General features: G+C 36.5%; 1 protein-coding gene across 2 annotated transcripts in view; it reads left to right on the forward strand.

Moving 5' to 3' along the window:
* TOX (thymocyte selection associated high mobility group box) overlaps positions 1 to 19,018 on the forward strand; it is a 180,628-nt gene that overhangs the window by 15,914 nt on the left and 145,696 nt on the right. The window contains exon 2 of one of the 2 annotated variants that reach the window (XM_072151845.1): positions 17,494 to 17,577. The exons of the other annotated variant lie outside the window; for it this stretch is intronic. Within the exon in view, the coding sequence (XP_072007946.1) occupies positions 17,494 to 17,577 (84 nt within the window). The remainder of the gene's footprint in view (positions 1 to 17,493; positions 17,578 to 19,018) is intronic. 2 annotated transcript variants of the gene reach the window in all.

A 19,018-nucleotide genomic window follows, 5' to 3' on the forward strand; every position in this document is an offset into this window, starting at 1 on the left:
TTTGGTTATGCAATCTTACTTGCACTGATGACAACCAAAATCTTGGTAAGAAGTACTTAGAGATCAGTTTTTCATATTACAATGAAAAACCTTCCCAAAGTTGGCGTTTTTTTCATTGACTGGTTGGTTTGTGATGGTTCTTGGCCTTAGCCATGAGTTAAAAGACCAAATCGGCCAGCTGTCAATGCCATGACCTTAATCTTGACCTGGGTTTCTTCAGATGAGGTGCAGACTGGTTATGTTTAGTATAAACAACTTTCCAAGGACTTTTCTCATTGTCTTAAATAGGTCTATCCCCAGTTCCTTGTGCCTCTTTCAGAACAATGTAAGTGTCTAAGGCCACTTTGTTAGCTGGGAATACAACTTTAAGTAGCTGACAGGCATTATCTTAAGTGGCTTAAGATTTTATCTATAAAATAATTAAAATATTACATTTATATGGTTAATACTTGAATGTGGTTCAGTGTATAATTTTTTGAATAACGATATCAACATGTCAATAGTGGTCTGTGTGCTGGGGCCCCACCAGAGTAAAGACATTACATAAATCTGTCGATTTAATGAATCATTAAACCTCTATTTAATTAATGAAACTAAATGAATATGTGGTATTGTTCCGGCTTGTGTAAAAAAAAAAGTCTATTTTTTGTAAATGGATTTTCCTGTTTTTTCCGTTAACAAATTTTATCACCAATTTTATCTTCTGACAGCTGTTCATACATTTTATGTGTATTGGCCAAACCAAACAATTTGAATAGGACAATGCCACCATGTAATGTGTATATAGACCTCACAACCCTCCCCCAACAGCAAACTATAGGGCAGATAAGGATCAGGCTGTTGGATTTCAACTTCCTGATCCCTTTTTTCTTTCTGGGAGATAAGCTGCTGACAAAAGTTCCTCATCTCAGGAACTTTTTGATGTATAAAAACTCAAACTAAAGAATGTCAGAACTGAATTTAAAAGTATACTTAACTTGGAATTTTTCAGTTTTACTTTGGGAGCACCTCATACCTTTAAGATGAATCACTAGAACAAGAAAAAAGTTATTTATGTAAATCAAAAAATTTTTTAATGATACAGGTTACCTCAAAACCTCCAGTCATTTTCTACATTTTTCTAATTCCAATTATGTAACAAAATAAGCATCACATAGACTATTCTAAACACTGAAGTAAAGTTTGTTTATGACCTTTTCATCATGTTCTAAAATCTAAACCATATTGAGTTTTGTCGTATTTTTACTATACTTGAGAGAGTTGAAAATGGCATAATAAAGAAATATGCACACAAGCTTTATGAGAAAAGTGTTATAATATTATTATTATTGCATCTTGGAAAACTGACTCAATTATCATTTGTTTCAGAAACCCAGAGTTACATTTTATTCTGTAGAGCATCTCATTATCTGTCACACTGCATCTCCTGAACTCATCGTTTTAATGGTGAAAAATCTCAATGTTTATCAAATTGATTTTATATTGCAGAATAGATTAAAAGTCATGTTAATGCCGTGAATGGCTAGAAAATGAAGATGAAACATATGGCTACTCTTGTAAAAGTTATTTAAAAATATAACAAATAAAATACTGAAAAAGAAACAGTATATTATACATGTCTATAGATATTTTTTTAACTTATATTTAGTTTTTTATTTAAATTATTAATGTGAAATACAGTTGGCCACATTCCCAAGACCCTTTTTCTGTATTCCTTATAGATTTGTAGATCAGAAGGACAAAACGGTAAAAGATCACTGGAATTTTCAGATGTATGTCATTTTTTTACTCTCCAGTTCTCCAAAATTACCCTCGTAAGGTTAAGGCTAAGGTACTAGCCCCAAAACCCACTATCAAGTAGGAAATTTTCTGACTTGATTTTGTACAAAGTGCTTGACGTTTTTATATTTCTCAGCATAATACCCTGTTTCCCCGAAAATAAGACAGTGTCTTATATTAATTTTTGCTCCTAAAGAGGCACTAGGTCTTATTTTCAGGGGATGTCTTATTTTTCCATGAACAAGAATTTATATTTATCATTGAACAAAAAAAATCAACTTCTCTAACATCCTTATGACTCTCCAAACTCTGAATTTCATGCTGTATTTCTTGTGATTCCATTTCTATTAGAATCATTGGCCCCAATCTCTCATGTTAAGTAAAAGCCCTTTCCATAAATGAGCCTTCTTATTCTGGTAGCTGTTGGTATCACATTTGCAGCACAACAGCCAGTTATATACTGCCATGAAATCTTTCCCATGTCACAACCTTCTGCAGCATCTACAAGATTTACTAATACTAATGTATGGCGTGGGGGGAGCTGTAGCAATGACTGCCGCTAGGTCTTATTTTCAGGGGAGGACTTATATTTCTAAGCCTGAACAAAATTGTACTAGGTCTTACTTTCGGGGGATGTCTTATTTTAGGGGAAACAGGGTAAATACTTTTTAAACAAAATCCTTAGCTGACTGACTGAATCTGTTACACTTCATTCAGTTTCTATAGGGAACTGAGGACACTCGAGTGGTCAGGTCTACTGTCATCGTTGCAACCTCACTCACCAATGACACACGCGCTTTCTCAGGGTGCAAGGTTTTTTGTTTGCAGACCAGGACATGTACATGTTTGTAGATAATGTAAGAGAGAGTGCCAGGAAAAAGATATTGGTGGTCCCATATTTTCAGTTTCCTGTGCAACCTAGACATATTGCCAGATTTGTTGCTGTGTATCTCTCTGGCCAATCGCAGCCATGGCTAGTAGCGAGGGGCATCAATTTTCACATATGTACAGGTCGCATTGTGATTGACAGCTTTCCTTTATCAGAAAACTTTCAGTCACTGTGGGGTTTGGGTTAGCAGGACTCTCTTTGTCTATGTTATATGTCCTGTCAAGATTTTTTCGGATTTTTACTGACCATTCCTGTTCCACATCTTATAAACCTACATATCACAGAGCTTCGCTTCTCTCCCTCTGTCATGTCCTGCTCTCAGATCTGGAGCAGCACAAATCACCTGACAAATGCTCTTTAAACAGTAAAATAAGGTAAGTAAAGCATTGTACCAATACTATAATGATGACCCAAAAATGTTACATAAATCCTGATGTCAATTCAGTAAACGTCAAATACAATGAAAAACTAGAACCCAAAAGTAGGAGTCATAGAGTGTCATAACCTATAACAGAGGTAAAATTTCCAACTCCTGTGCTTTACTAGTTGTAAAAGTCTAAAAATTATCTTAAACCCTTGATAAATGTGGGGCATATAAGATGCAAATTTAAAAGGTTTAATAAATCTGCCCAATTGTGTAAAGGTAAGGCCCAGTTCACACTTTGACACAAGATTTAATTATTTATAATGCCAAAAATTATTAGGACTGCAGCTCTGTTTTTGCCATTATGAATAAGCTGAAAGTAATGGAAGGGAAACTTTCATACATGAAATGGGAGCAGATGGTAAACAGAAGGTCTTCCATTTACTATCAGTTCTAGGTGTCATTTATTCTGTTTTATAACAGAAAAGAGCACTAGACACCTCTAGCTAGGTAAACTTAGCCTATGAAAATGGACAGAATAAAAAGACTTGTAGATGTATCCTGAAAAGTTTTACTTGGAGAACTGGAAAATGTTCAACTAGGATTAAAGCGAGATTGTGGTTAACCTCACAATCATATGCTGTGTAAACTGATAATGAGAATATTTGGCTCTGAGGGTATTTTGTTTCTATCTTAGATTAGACACGATATAGAAACTGATAAAACCGGTGACTGTCCTAATAAATACAATTACTTATCTCAGCAGAATTTTAGAACTTGGCTCTCAGCTATGTGTGTAATAGAATTGGGGAAAAATAATATATATTGTTGATGGGTTTCTGGCATAATTCAAGTGGATTTGTCACCAGACTATGTTACCCTATGTAAGGGCGGCACCATATCAAGAAAGTATCAATTCCTCTTGGCGTTAAAATTATACCGGACAAATCATTTCCCACCCCTCCACATCTTCCTCCTTTCTCCTTGAAGCAACCAATGGATAGCTGTTATTTTTATGCAACAAGTCATATGCTGGTAAATTCTTTATTCATTCCTATTAGACTAAGTTTACAAGTATACAATACAAGGGGAACCACATTGAAATGATGGTATTTTCGCTTTAGGAATTTTTGATAAAGAAAAGCTTTTATGATTTTAACCTTTTTAATAGCAAGAAACATAAAATATTTTAATACAATTTAATAGATACCACCATTTCTAACCTGTAGACAAAGAAAGAATGTGTGAAAGCATAATTATAGTAGAGTGTTGTGAGAACATGTTTTTTTTTTTCTTTTAATTGAATATATAAATCATGCATTGTGGCAATGATCAAGATTTGTCTTGCTACTCTGTGGTTGATGACAACTGGTTGTGATGCCTTCCTGTGCCAAACACAAAGACAGGGCCATACAAATGTCAAGAGAAGTCAACAAAATACAGGTCAGAACAAAGAAGACAATGCAGTACAAAATCTATTGGCAAAGGATAGGCAGAAAATAAGGCAAAGGATCAGAGATACCAGAGAACCATAATCAAAATCAACACAGCTAGCTAAAAATAAGTATACGAGTAGCAAGCAAGGATGAACTAGTCAGCAAACGATTTATAAGATGTCAGAGTACTGGTCCAGAAGATGATTGGGTCATTTCTCTGATATACAGACAGAGCAGAAATATGATATTTTGTCTATCACAGCAGATTGCAAACCAGAGCAAACTCCACAGGAGCCAGACAGGTGTGGGGGAAATCGGTCAAGGCTGCTAGGAAAGGAGTGAACCAGTGTTCAGACTAGAAGGGACTTTGAGTCCAAACATTACACCTATGCTTATGACACTTTTTGTTGGCAAGTGGGATTATAACTTTCTAGATTTAATATACTGCATACACTGATGTGAGTCTTTAAGTAGTCATAGTATTGTATTACTGTTACAACATGACAGTGACAAGAAGAATTTTACCATGTAACTCATACAAAGAGGACTCAGATTGTTTGCTCCAATTATGTATTCTCTATAAATATAGTATTATAGTTGTGGCTCATTAGTATATAACACCTTATAAATCCCATGGATTGCGTCCCTGAAGATGGAACACATTCTTTAAATGTTAATAAAGCAAAGTAATCATCTGCGTAACAAGAAAGTACATATTAAAGCAGTGCATCTTCAGGATAATTTACATTCTGACTTTTCGGCTGGATTGTCTGAGCTGATCCAGTTTAATATGCTTTGTTTGCAGACAGATTTTCATGTGTTTAAAAAATGTTCTAGATAGTGTTTGAAAAAGATTTACGGCATAATATATTTTACACCCGAGATTGTGGAGGCTCCAGAAGAATTTATAATATTGCAGATTGTTTAGTTAATGTTTCAAGCTAATAAATGATTCATGCTGCAATGGCTCTCTACTTTTTACTAACTTCATTCTACCATCAACAGATTAGATTAAATCCCCATTTACGGTATTATATTAATATTTTCAATGGCAGACTAATCCAAGAAATAAATGTGTCAGTTTCTATGGATACGCTGTAATGGGTACATGCATAAGAAAGTGGCTCGAGGCCACACAAGAGGCTTTATGTACAGATCTCATAGGGAGACATTATTTATTGCTGAAGTAGTTAGTGAGCTCATTTTTACTTCTGGTCATTTGACCTCCACAATTTACTTAACTATTATTCTGTGAATGCAATCTTTATGTATATTCCTTTTATTGTAGATATTTAATAAGGGAGATCATATTCATGAAACGAAATCTTTTGAACAAGAGTAAAGAAATTGATAAGGCAAAATGGAATGAATGATTTGTGCTGAATTTTGTGCTTGGTGGCATGTCCTCTCAATTGAGTAAATGGATCTGAGCTGCAGAACCAGACATAACCAAAGCACATGGGTGGCACCATTTTCGGAAGAGATTGAGTATAATGACTTGTGCCACAATTATCAGGTTTTATAGACAATTTTATGACTAGTATAGCATAAATGGGCTAGCTTTCCTTAAAGCGAAAATGATATTTTGCCAACTATAAGGCCGTTCCAAAATGTTACAGGATTTTCTTTTTGTAAACAAAGCTGATACATGGAAGATGTTTAACCCCTTAACGCTCTGCACCGTAGCTCTATGGCGCAGAGGTATAAGGGATGTATGAAGAGGGCTCACGGGCTGAGTTCTCTTCATACAGAGGTGGGGGTTTTTGCATTTTGCACAAAACCCCCACCGCTAATAACCGCGGTCGCCGCCATCTTTTTTCTGATCGCCGCGCCCCCGAACCTCATCGGGGGGCGGCGATCGGTTACCATGGTAGCCTTGGGTCTTCCTTTGACAAGAGGCTACATGGCTTATGCAGGTTTGTTACAATGAGCCAGTGGCTCATTGTAATGTATGACCTGCAAAAATGCCAGGCAGAACAGGACCCTAGAAGGAAGCTACAATGATAATCCAAACTTCTTCTCCTTCTTTCTACTGTATTGGTGTCCTCAGGTGCCTATACAATTTAAACCTGTGAAAGAGCAGGGAGTAAAGTTGCTGCTTAAATTGTCGCATTGGCACTTTGCAAAAAAATATGTGGGCTTTGGTTGTAGTTTGGGCATTTGGTGTATAAAAGGTTTGGCATCCGTGAACTAAGGGATTCTAATAGAGGCTTTGATGTTTGTTTCTGTTCAAACCTCTGTCTATACTAGAGAAAGAAATATAAGTTGTATCATTGTAGTTATTGATAGGATTTAATCCATTGAACAAAGTCAATCTAACAAGGTAGGCTAGGTTCTTTGTATTTATGAATATACATTGGTGTAATTTTCTCCAGTCTATATTAGGTAAGCTTATGTACATGTGTGTTTGATTTTGGGTTTGCAGTTTTTTCTATAGTCAAGGATGCTAATGCTTCTGCATAGAGATATGGCAAAGTCCATGTTAATTTAGAGATTCTGTGTCTCATGGTAACCAGAAAATATACTTTGCATTGGCCTGTCTAAAAGGCCTGTGTGAATGGGCATTGATCTACTTATTGTATTGTTCAAAGGTGCTTGTCCTTTCTGAACATTAGCTTGTGTGAGTGCGATGCAGAGGAGAATTGTATTCATTGTGTAAATTAATTTCTAACCCCAGGCTCCTCAGAGATTCTGGTTTCATCTCACCCTACCCCCACTCAGTAATAGACAACTAACAGGGCAACACAAGACAATACGAGAGGTGGAGAAGCAGTGACAATATTGTATACATTTGAATGCATATCTAAAGCCAGAAAAAAATGTTCTTTGAATTTCTTATAACCATAATTTTGCTTCCGTTCCTTAATCATTCTCTCAATAAATGGGTACGATTACAGCAAAGTGCAGATTTATGGACTTTACCTTGAAATAATTGTAGTGCTTTATAGAAAATATTCATTATTATCTCTGCTACCTTCAATCTATGTTTATAAAAATGAATGTATTTGCAAGCAGATCCTACATACAGTGTTTTTTCTATTATTTTAGCTGGAGTTTTGTACTGTAATTGTTTTATTATGTGTTGCTGTTGTCATTAGGCTTTGTCAGTTTTGGCAGGTAATTAAATGTTGGAATAATTAACTGTCTAAAACCATGTAACGGAGCTTTTCTGTATTGTGATGTTAGGTTGAAAAATAAAAGAAATAAAATGCTTGGAAAGCATTTTATCTGTTCTTTGTAAATTGTCTTCCTGCTTTGTTAGGAGACAGCAGGTGTCTTGCTTTCATCACTGTGTAATGATTGAATCCTGTTACTTTGTTTTTTTCTGTCCCATACAGCTTAATTGTTATTTTTCTCACAAAAGAAGTTTGGAGGAAAGCAGTAGAGTGTAGATGTCAAACACAACCTTCTGCATGTATTCCTGAGCGGTATGAAAGAAAGCTCTGACCTCAGATACTAATGAAAACTTGTTAGAGAAAATAGTCAAAATATGAGGGTAATTCAATATGTTCTCAGCCATTAGTGAAAACTGAAATTAAAATGGACAACCTTTGGCTAACTGCTGGATATCTAACACAATACACGTGATCTTCCATCTAGAAACTTGAGATTGGCTTCTACATGTGACTTCAATAAAAAGGGATGCATTATGGGTTCTAGGATGTATTTTCTTTTTTTGCATATTTGCGTTTATCCGTTTTCAATTATAACAGGTAGACTTACAATACAAAGAGTCAAGGCAAAAGATTTCACTCTTAACAGGAACATACACAAACCTATCCCTTGTAGGGATCATATAGCCAGGAAAGGTAAAGAGTAGAAAGTTGGTGAGTATGGGTTCTCACCAGTAAGATTAGAGGCAGGATGTATTTTCTTAAATGTCATTGACATAAACAGAAACATTTTTTGGTCCCACAGGGACAGTTTTCTCGTTTTCTTTTAAGGCATCCGATTGGGCAGTGCTCTACAAAGACATATACCACTAGGGTGACTTTATTGGAAGTCAGTAAGCTATCAGTATGTTTTGGCAGTAGAGGAGACAGGAGAACCCAAAGGAGGAAGAAAATGCACATAATACCCTAACCCCATTCAAGTTTTTTTTAGGAGTGACATTTTACATGGGACTGATTACTTGAATGTCGGAATGTCTTTTCCTACCTCTGATCAGCAGAATGGTAGAATAAAAATACTCCTGAGCTCTTAACCTTTACTGGTTACTACTACAGGGATCGGGTGTTTTGTAAGCCATTGTCGAAATTCTATTGAAGTCAGTCGTGTTCAGGACTTGCTAGTCCAGCGCTCTTTTAACTTTTATGAGACTTCTGGAAACGGTCTACAGAAAAGAAGATCATGTTTAGTCCTGTTTAGCATAGGGAATCTGACGGAGACTTGAGTTACCGATCCTGACAAATGTTCAGAGGTTGGGTCCACTTATCAATAGGGGATAAATCCATTTTACATTGGTTACATGATGCCGCTCTACTGCTTTGCTTAGACACGTGTGAGGTAGAAGTAAAATGATGTGGTTGACATAGTTCTTGTAAATTACAGCCAATAACCACTACAATCCGGAACTTATTCTCAAACAACAAATCCCAGGAACATGTACATTTACAGAAAACTATAATCCATTGACTTGAGTTTCTCTTTCGAAACTGCATTACTGATAAAGACAGATACCAGAGAACAAATGTAGAATGTACAATGCCAATTATATTGAGTGTGTACTCAATCCTACTATCTTAAATGTGGCCCTATAGCTGTAACAGTAGCACCGTCTCCAGAACTCGCAATAATTATTTTTTAATACAAAAAGAAAATTGAAAATCTCTGCCATATTTCTACCGTGTTATTTTTATTTCATGGCCAATATTACATTTTAATGAAGTGAAACCCACATTCTCATTCATCCATCGTACAGTACATTGTATGTGACCCAACACAATTAATTGAAAGTTGTCACATTTCCAAGTAGTGATTACTAGTCACACTAACTTCAATTATTTGCCTTTCACATAAGTTATAGCATTTTTCCACACATGGCTTATTCGTGCAAATTTTAGAGCAGTGCTTCCTGAACTTAAGTGCTAAGTAATAGACATGAAAAGAGGGAGCCTACGGCTGATGTGAGGGGCTGGGAATAGAAAACATTGCTTGCAGTACAAAGGACTTGAAAGGTAGACTCAATCATGCATTAAGAGACCTTATGCATTTACATTACAGTTTACTAGTTGTGTTCAGTTAATTTGCTATTTTGGTTTCTTACGTGCAGCACATAATTACTAATATAGGCTGCCAGAAAAAGCTTTTAAATTCAGTCTTACCACAAATATGCAATAGTATAAGTTTATGAGGTTTTGACTTATGAATGTATGATTGTTCATTTTTCCAATGATTCTGGCTCCATAAATAGAGCCCTGTTTGAGTTAATAGTTCGGTCCTTGCCATGGCAATCTGAATGCTTATATGCAAACATTTAGTCATGTTCATGTATTATCTGAGTAGCAAATGAGTACAGCACCTTTAGATAGGCTATCCCTGTGCAAACAAGCAGCAGCTGCACTATTGTTCTTGGACTGCAAATAAATATAAATTTTAATGACCCGGGAAAGGGAGAGATAAAGCTAAGCATAATATGCTCGAAAAAGTCTTTGTATCAAATGCAGTTTAAGAGATAATTGTGATTTATATAATAAAGTCGGAGTATTCTAACACTGGAGCCATCATTCAGGGTCTCTGTGCACCTGCGTGTAGTTCACCATAAATACTTAATAAATACCATAAATGATTAAAATACCTGGTGCCTATTATGTTTTTTGTAAATTTTTTTGGTGCTTATACTATGATTTACGTAAAATGTTTACAATTTCTCAGACGACTCTAGGAACACAGTAATACATATTTCGTGAATAAATTAAATCCACCACCTAACCTCTAGAAAGCACGGCACTGCATTGGAGTGGCATAACGTGCATGTGTGAGTATGCACGGTGACATCATTGGGTGGGTGTATGAGTAAGAGCGGTGACATCATTGGGTGGGGGCAGAATGTGCTTGAAGTGATGCGTACCATAATGCCCAAAAGGGGCTCTGGTAATGCCCACCCCAAGGCACTTCTGCCAATTTTACATAAATATTAAATTACATTTTTAAAATTCATTTGCCGGCTAATCCATATTTTAAAGTTGTGTCTGGAGTGATGATTTTCTTCCAGTTATATTTTGGTAGAGGAAGGTACTGTAGATAGGTAGAAATGCAGCCTGTTCATATATAAACATGTTGACATTTCTAATGATTGATTTAAGGCATCATTTGTTAATAATGTTTAGAAATTGGCAACATTTTTTGCCAGCTGAGTAAGAGGATAACACTCCTCTGCTTTAAAGCAGATCCAGATGACAGAAATATATAAACAAAAAGAGTGACACCTTATTAGTCACTTTCTGTTCATGATATGCCATGAACCTCTGGGATCTGCACTTATGTGAAGAATTGACCCCTGTTTTGCAGATGCTCTACCTTGACCGGTTGACTGCATGAAGTATTGTGCATGTGTCTTTGACACTCCCATAGAAAATTATAGCTTCTTTAACATTAAAATTGGCCTTCAGGCATGGAAAAGGGAACCTCATTCTGATCATATACTATAGGTACTGATCCACAGTGGATAAAAGTCCATCATGAACTTTTTACTTGATCTCAAGCTATATTCCCTTGCTCCTTCATTAAAATGAGGGTATGGATATAACATTTATATGGAGGAAAGGAGACAAGCAGCTGTCATACACTTCTGCTTACCCTTGGCCTTCCTGCATATGACGTGTGCAGTACCTTGGGCCTCAAGCAACAGTCCTATGGTCCGAAGTTTTCATCCAGGCTGTCATCAGAAGATGTGTCCACTCCAGCACCAATGACAATAGAAGAAGACTACTGCCCTGCAAAGTCGGGCAGGAATAGGACCTTCTTTACCTTTTACAGCTCTGACATGGGGTCCCAAAATCCACTGCTGTGGGCATAAGGCCATATAAGTTGATAGGGATGTATGCTAGCTGCTTAAAAAACAGAACAGCACACGTCCCCTTTTCTCTGCCTGAGACCATTTATTGAGGGACAAGGATTGGACACGTAAGAGTCAGAGTTGAGTCGTCTCCATTAACATAAGCTGGTTGAAACTGTTGAAAAACGCTAGCAAGGAACATATATCTATTACATAATTTACACTTATCTGTAGTCACCATGATCTGACCTATGTCATACATTTGGTTATGAATATAAATTTTGAATACATTTTTGCCACATTATTTTTATAGTTGAGTAATAACACCCTGTTAGACCCTCTCAGACTCTTTCATCATCGTACAGTTTGAATTATGAATGAGTGCTGTATCTCAGAAAAAAAAAAACTTCTTAAACTAATATACAACCATCTTTGTATATTTTTACTGTGTTAATAAGTAATGTTCTTTCTGGACACGCTTAGCAAGATGTTAACTATATTACAACATGTCTGTCAAATTTGCAAAACAAAGTCCTTTTTCAAGATCGGTAGCCACTGCTTCATTTCCGCACTAATATACGGCCATGTTTAGTTTTAATCAGTTATGCTGCCAGTGATCCTTACAGATATGTATATTATTACACAAAATATTCCAGATTGCTTTGGCATCCCAGGGGTTAATTTTTCGATTGTAGAAGCTTATTCAAAACTAAAGAAGCCTTTATCATGTAAGTAGGTTAAAATTAGAGTTGTAGAGCCCCAGGCTTCGTTTTGTTCCGTGTAGAAAAAAGAGCCCCTTAAGTGGCCTCTTTTACAAAGTTGAGATCTTTTGCTTGTAGGGTTGATTCAGATTAACATCAAAATAGTCTCTTTATGTTCTTTATTGATGTAAAATTCTCTACAAGAACATAAAAAGTTACAGCTTTAAAGAAGAGATACTGTCATTTGTTAAAAAAAAATCTCTCTGCAATTCTGCCAAAAGATTTAGATTTTTAAAGAACTGTTTTGATTGGACACATTTTCTATTATGTGTTAGATGTGCACCAAAAATTGTGACTGGTAGATGGGCACAATTGGAACCATCACGTCATAAAAAACTCCAACTTCTGCAATTTTTGTGATTCAATCACCTGCATTGCTTTCAGCATAGAAAGTAAAGGATGATTGTAAAAGAACACCTAATTAGGGGACATGGCAGGGTTTTATTGTACTACAATGTAAATTATCTTCCCTGTTACATTGTAAATGAGAAGCTCAGATCATCCTACCGGTAGAGTGTTGGGACGTTGATCATTCTGCTATTAACAGTATTTCATTGGAGATTTAAATACTTTTATACATTTTTGTACAGGTGGTGCCCTACTTTAGGACACTCTACTTACAGATGACCCCTAGTTACAGATGGAGCTCTCTTCCCACTGTGACCTCTGGTGAAGCTCTCTGAATGCTTTACTTTAGTCCCAGGCTGAGATGATCAACTGTAAGGTGTCTAATGAAGTTTTATTGATAATCATTGGTCCCATAACAGCAAAAAATTGTGAAAATCCAATTGTCACTGGTGCAAAAAATATTTTTGTCTGGAGCTACAATTATGAAATATGCAGTTCCAACGTACATACAAATTCAACTTAATTAAATACCTAAAGAAAATATCTTGTACATAGCGCGGTGACTGCCTGCACTGGGAAAAAGTTGTGAAAAAAATCATGCACTGCATTTTGTGGAAAATTGACCCAACATAAGAACAGTTACAAAACTAGACAGGTAAACAGTTTTTTTAAAAAATCCTTTTCATGGCGTAACTAAGAGCTCTGTCCCTTGAAACATGTAGGCCCAGTGTCTACCAACCAGCGTAATATCATCTAAGATCCTTTACCCACTAACATTTACAAAATCTACCTATTGTATGTATCTAATCACAGCAACTTCCATGCCCTTCTACTCCTCCCCATGCCTCCATGGAGTCATGATGTGATTTAATATGATTAGATACATACATGGGGTAGATTTTGTAAATATTAGTGGGTAAAGGACCTTAGATGACATCACTCTGGTCACATGACATGATGTGCTGAATGGTGAGAAGAAGTAGCAATGAGTAAGGACATGCCCCCAGTTACACACGTAGGATCTGACTATTCTAGGAAGATGATTTTATGGGGATGTGAGGGAATCAATTTTAGATAAAAAAAAGGTCTTATTTCGTTAGGGTTCTATGGGAACCTTTCACTAGTGTTTGTGAAAAATGTGGTGGCAGGTCCCCTTTAATGCTAATGCATCTGTTTTCTGTTGGAAAATGTTGCCCCTTTTTCAAACCAGAAGATTTACAGAATGTAAGGGTACAAAAACCTCAATTTGAAGACCTCATTTTTTTTTTTTTTTTGGAACATTTTGTTGCGTTGGTTGGTATTTAACCAATGTTGGTGCTTATAATTATTTAAAGGAAGTCTACTGCCTCAACAAAGCGTTATAATCTGCTTACAGCATTCTTTGGAGAAACGCACTGTGCTTTGCAACATACTCTTTTTGTTACTGTCTACACTGCTATCTCCAAGTTATTACCGCTTTATTCTGTATCTTAATTAGGAAGTTGATGCACTTGTCTTCAGCAAATGGAACACTGCTGTTCCCACCTTAAAGGAAATCTACCATTTGAAAATGGTCATTCTGACCCAAAAATATCTTTACACAGATAGGTAAGCTGATGCTGGAGGTTGTCTTGTTTGGGCACAGAAATCAGCATTTTCGTCCAAAAATTGATTTTTACAACAGGCAAGCGACCCATTCCTTTACCCCTGACACAGGGTGCTCAGCGATTGATCTGTAGCATAACTATGCACGCGCCTTGCACGCTTGAAAGCTCTCCCCCCACCCTCCCTTGCAATGGCGCATGCGCACTGTATCTTCATTTTGCATGACCACACTGCAAAGTGGGCGTGTCCCAAAAGCAGTATTATGGACAGAAGTAATAATGGTATTTTTAAAATTGTAGTGTATTTCTATAAAACATGACAAATAATTATTGTGGAGCTAGTAGACTCCTATTAATTTAAGTCCCTTAAAATGTACATGTACCCTTTAATCAAATCATTGTTGGATGGCTTTGGAGTGCATACCCCAGAACTATGGAGCTTTTATGGACACCCTCAAAAATATAAAATGTAAAATATGAATTGTTGAATGGATGTTTTGTTTGTGAAATCATTGTCGCTACATTCATGTTAAGAGTAAGATATTCACAATGCTAAACAGCCAGTAGATGACTGTACACTTGACAGGACAAGTATTTGCTGCTATCAAACAATGGACCTGACTGCCAACTATGTCTGAGTAAAAAGTTTTGACAAATCAGTTGAATGCACTTCCTTTGTGCAACCTTTTGTAACGTCAAGTTTACTCTGTGTCACTGAATAATGATTTCTATGTTGAATTTTTTCCACTTGAGAGCAAAAAGTGTACTGGAGAAAATGTAGTTTAAATGGATCCTGAATGTAGTTGGGATGTAACAAAATCTTAAGTATACACATCTGCAGAATGTCAGGGATGATTTCAGCTTTTCAGAAACAGAAGGATCTCTTCAGTAATTTTACCAGATGTTGGCCTGCATTCCAAATAAGCTTCATATAGAATATACTGCGTACAATGCATCGTAATGCGCTATTGAGTCACTATTTAATATTTGAAGTAGCGGTAATGGCCTGCCACTCTAATTTTAGTTTTATTGAAATGTTGTAACTATAAAACAGATGGTACAGAGCATTGATTTTATTAGGAGCAATGAGTTTCAATGTAATAGATCTAGTCTTTTTCCATTGCTCGGTTGTGGAGCTAAGTCAAATAACAAATACTCTTATGTGAAAAAGAAAGTCCACCCTTTATGATTCTAAAATGTAAGGATGATGTGAAACTTCAGAATTGATCAAAAAACGCCCTGACCTTTAGAAGGTCTTCAAATAATGTAAATACAACCTCGGATGAGCAACAACGCACAACAGATTCCACCATGTCCTTGTTTACCAAGAATGAAGCCTAAATAGAAAAGCCGTCACCCATAACCAATAGCTTGGAGACCCGCCTGCACTAATGTTTTTTGGATCAGGCTTTAAGATTATTATAGAAAAGCATAGGCCCACTTTACCACTTTTTTCATGTACAGTTCTCTTAAAGTCCACCTACAATTTCAAGTCTGAAAGAAGGCTCAAGACTGAAATCTGGACTGTGACTGGAGCTAAAGTCTGGACTATGACTGAGCTATTGCAATACCTTGAAATGTTTTCCTTTTTCTGCCATTTTGTTGTAGATATGCTATTTTGCTGGGTGTGAGAGAGATATTCCTCTACAGACGCCATTTTGGACCAAGCGGACACCATGTCTTTGTCTTAGCGGGGCGCTTATGTTGACCACTATATTGTAAAATGTCTGTTCATCTCATGGTTCAAACATAATTTTGTTTAAATCTGCTGAGAGGTAAATCTGTCCTTGACTCTTGTCCTATAATTTTGCTTCAGCACCTGCTTATCTTATGTTTTGGTCTCACCGAGGAGCCATCAGAGTCTTCTTCTCAGGACTTTTAGTAAAAACATTCTGTCTTCCTGGAGGCAGTACTATGTGTGAGAAATAATATGGGGAGATATTCAAGCGGGCCTATAGCATTGCAGTATTCTATCACCTTTACACGATCCTATGAAGCTGATTTTATGTGTTTTATATATGTGGCAGTGTGCTAATAAAGATTGTGAGTCTGCATTTTCTAAGAGACTGCTGTGTCTTAGTGTGTGCTCTTATCCCGCTACCGGCCTAGAAAGGGTTAATTTGAAAGTCACCTTACAACTGCAGGGCGGTTGAAGCCCCAGATAAAAATATTAACTGTCCGTTTGCAGGACCCAGTTCCTGCCAAAGTTTAGATGTTAGATCAATGGCCTCTAGAATAGTCTAATATACTAAGGAGTTCATGATCAACTCAATAAATTCAAGGTGCCCAAGTCCTGTAGCTACAAAACAAGCCCATATTAGTAGCCCTCCACCACCATCCTTTAAAATTGTCTTTAGGTTTTTTTTATACACCTTTAACATAGAGCATGCAACAAAATGCTGTCGGACACTGCATATTAAATGTGGCGCACAATCTGATTGTTCACCGTTTAAGTGCAGAATTATGTGTTGCGTTCGGTATAATGCAGCAGCGACACTTTATAAATCTGCTGATCATGGTGTTTTAGCCGTGCATCTTCTATTAATTGTACATGATTATAGTGGCTGCCATTTTGCCTGAGCTCTAGCAACATCATTATCGATTTGCTTTACAGCAGCTTCATCGCCATAGGCAGCAATAGTGTGGATCTTGATGTCTATGGTGAGGTGTCAGACATGCGCTTTGTAGATCGGAGGTGTAAATTAGCTGTGAGATCACCTATTGTCATTCATGGGCACAATAAAGACATTACTCTGTATAGTAATGCTTTTAGTCTCATAAGTGATGTAGATGAGTTGACTGCTGCACAGACATCCTCAACCAAAATACAAAGTCTATTATTAGGTCTACCGGCCAGAGTGGGAATTGCAGGATAGAGTACTTTTATTACATATCATTACAATGACATGGAAAAGTGAAAGAAAATTCATTACGTTCTGAAAAGTATTTTCAGCACAAAAAAATTGGTTAAAAAATAAGTCATTTTCTGGAAACATCTTCCTCTTAAATAAACTTAGGTTTGTTGATCCAGGTGCAAGAGAATTTCTACCCAAAATGTAAAAACTGCAGTACTGATAAATCAAACATTTCAAGTGTTATCAAGTAATGTTTTATCTTCAAACCTAAATAGAATTTTTTTTGTTTTATTGGGACCCCAATTTTAGAAAAAGCCAGTGTGTACTATTGAAGCATTTCGGTGGCTTCTATAAGTAGACAGCTGACACCTACCCCCTTAAAGTTTTTTGGGAATTGTATAATCCTCAGGGTAACTCAGTAGAGACCCTGTTATTGGCCATAGTGTGTCTAACGCATTTTCTTGCACTTATACTGTTCCAGGTAGCCAGCAGTCCTAGAGGGCCTATCCCCTATGCCCTTCATGTACAGAACATCATTGCCGGACTATACAAGGAAGGAAACATGGTCAGTAGCACTATTTTATGCATTCTCTTGATGCTCTTCTCAAGTACCTAAAATCTTTATACTTTTCATTTAGTAGCTCCTTACATTCACTTATTTTCTAAAAGTTGAGAATTATGTACTGGCCTTGAACATACATTAAAACAAGAAAATTTGGCTGCTCATGTCCCAGAAAGATGCTTAGCTTTAGAAGGTGTAGAGGCTACATTTGCATTCAAACTTTGGTAACTATGGGCATATATGGAACCACTAGTATCATTGGGGCAGAATTATACAAAAATGTTTGTCGCAACAGATCTGATTGATACAGTGATTTCACTGTCATTTGGGAAAACCAGTGTCCACCTAAAGCAGAGTTTGCTTTTCTCTGAATCAACAACATCAAATTTTAGGTTATACTTGAAGAACTTGTGTCTTTTTTAAACCTTTTTAGCTATGTAAGTATGATAGATGCATAACTCTGATTTTGAATTAGCTTACATAAACCTTAGGATAAACCAAGGGGCCCCATGCATTTATCATGTGATCCTGGGTTGGGAAATAAGAGCTCTCTTTACGTGGACTTTGCCAAATAAGGCCGCCTTGCAGGCATGCAGAAACATACAGCCATTGATGCTCCAGTAGGGAAGTTTAGGAAATATACATATATGTTTTCCAGGATAAGGAAAACATTGTTACCCTGTAAGGCAGCCCCTTAACATCAAGCACGACTTTCAGGAAGCCTAATGACATGATGTAGGATTATAGTCAATTGAGTCTATTTATTGCAAAAGTAACAGATTCCCAATGTGATGTGATCCTGAATTAGCCAGAGCAACCCAAAACACTGTTTCAGTACTATGCTACAGGCAACTGTTTTCATTTTTGGGCTAAAATATAAAAAGCGAAATGTTTTATTTTTCTAAGGAGAAAATAATATCATCTGAAAAGAAATCATAAGTTATTTTATGTGCAGTTGAGATGAGTGATGTAAAATTCACTTCTTCCTTTAGTAATCTGCAATAGCCTTGTCTGTAGAAACAGGTCCGTAGCTATTCACAACAGAAATAATTGTTTTTCTTTTTATCATCTCTTTAAATCTCTTCCTTGTGACCTTCACAGAACATTGTTCTTATTAACATTAAATGAATGTCAATCAAGTACTTAAATTGGTCTCCATGGTAGTTCTCAATTAAATTAAATATCTTTTTCAATGCTGCAGACAAAGGGAATTCTACTTTGAGATTATAATTTTTCTCCTTTTTTTAGAGGGGAATTAACTTCTTTTACATCAGATACAGAATTATTGTTGGTTGATTTGACCACATTTATCCATCATTTCTTGGACAACAGATTTAGGGCCTCCTTATCTCATGTGTTGGGGTACTAGTTCATTTTTTTTAGGATAGGTTCACGTGATACACTCAGCGTATATGCCAGGAAAGCTCCCGATTACGCTGACTGT

This window comes from Engystomops pustulosus, chromosome 5 (assembly GCF_040894005.1).
Source record: "Engystomops pustulosus chromosome 5, aEngPut4.maternal, whole genome shotgun sequence".
Taxonomy (NCBI): domain Eukaryota; kingdom Metazoa; phylum Chordata; class Amphibia; order Anura; family Leptodactylidae; genus Engystomops; species Engystomops pustulosus.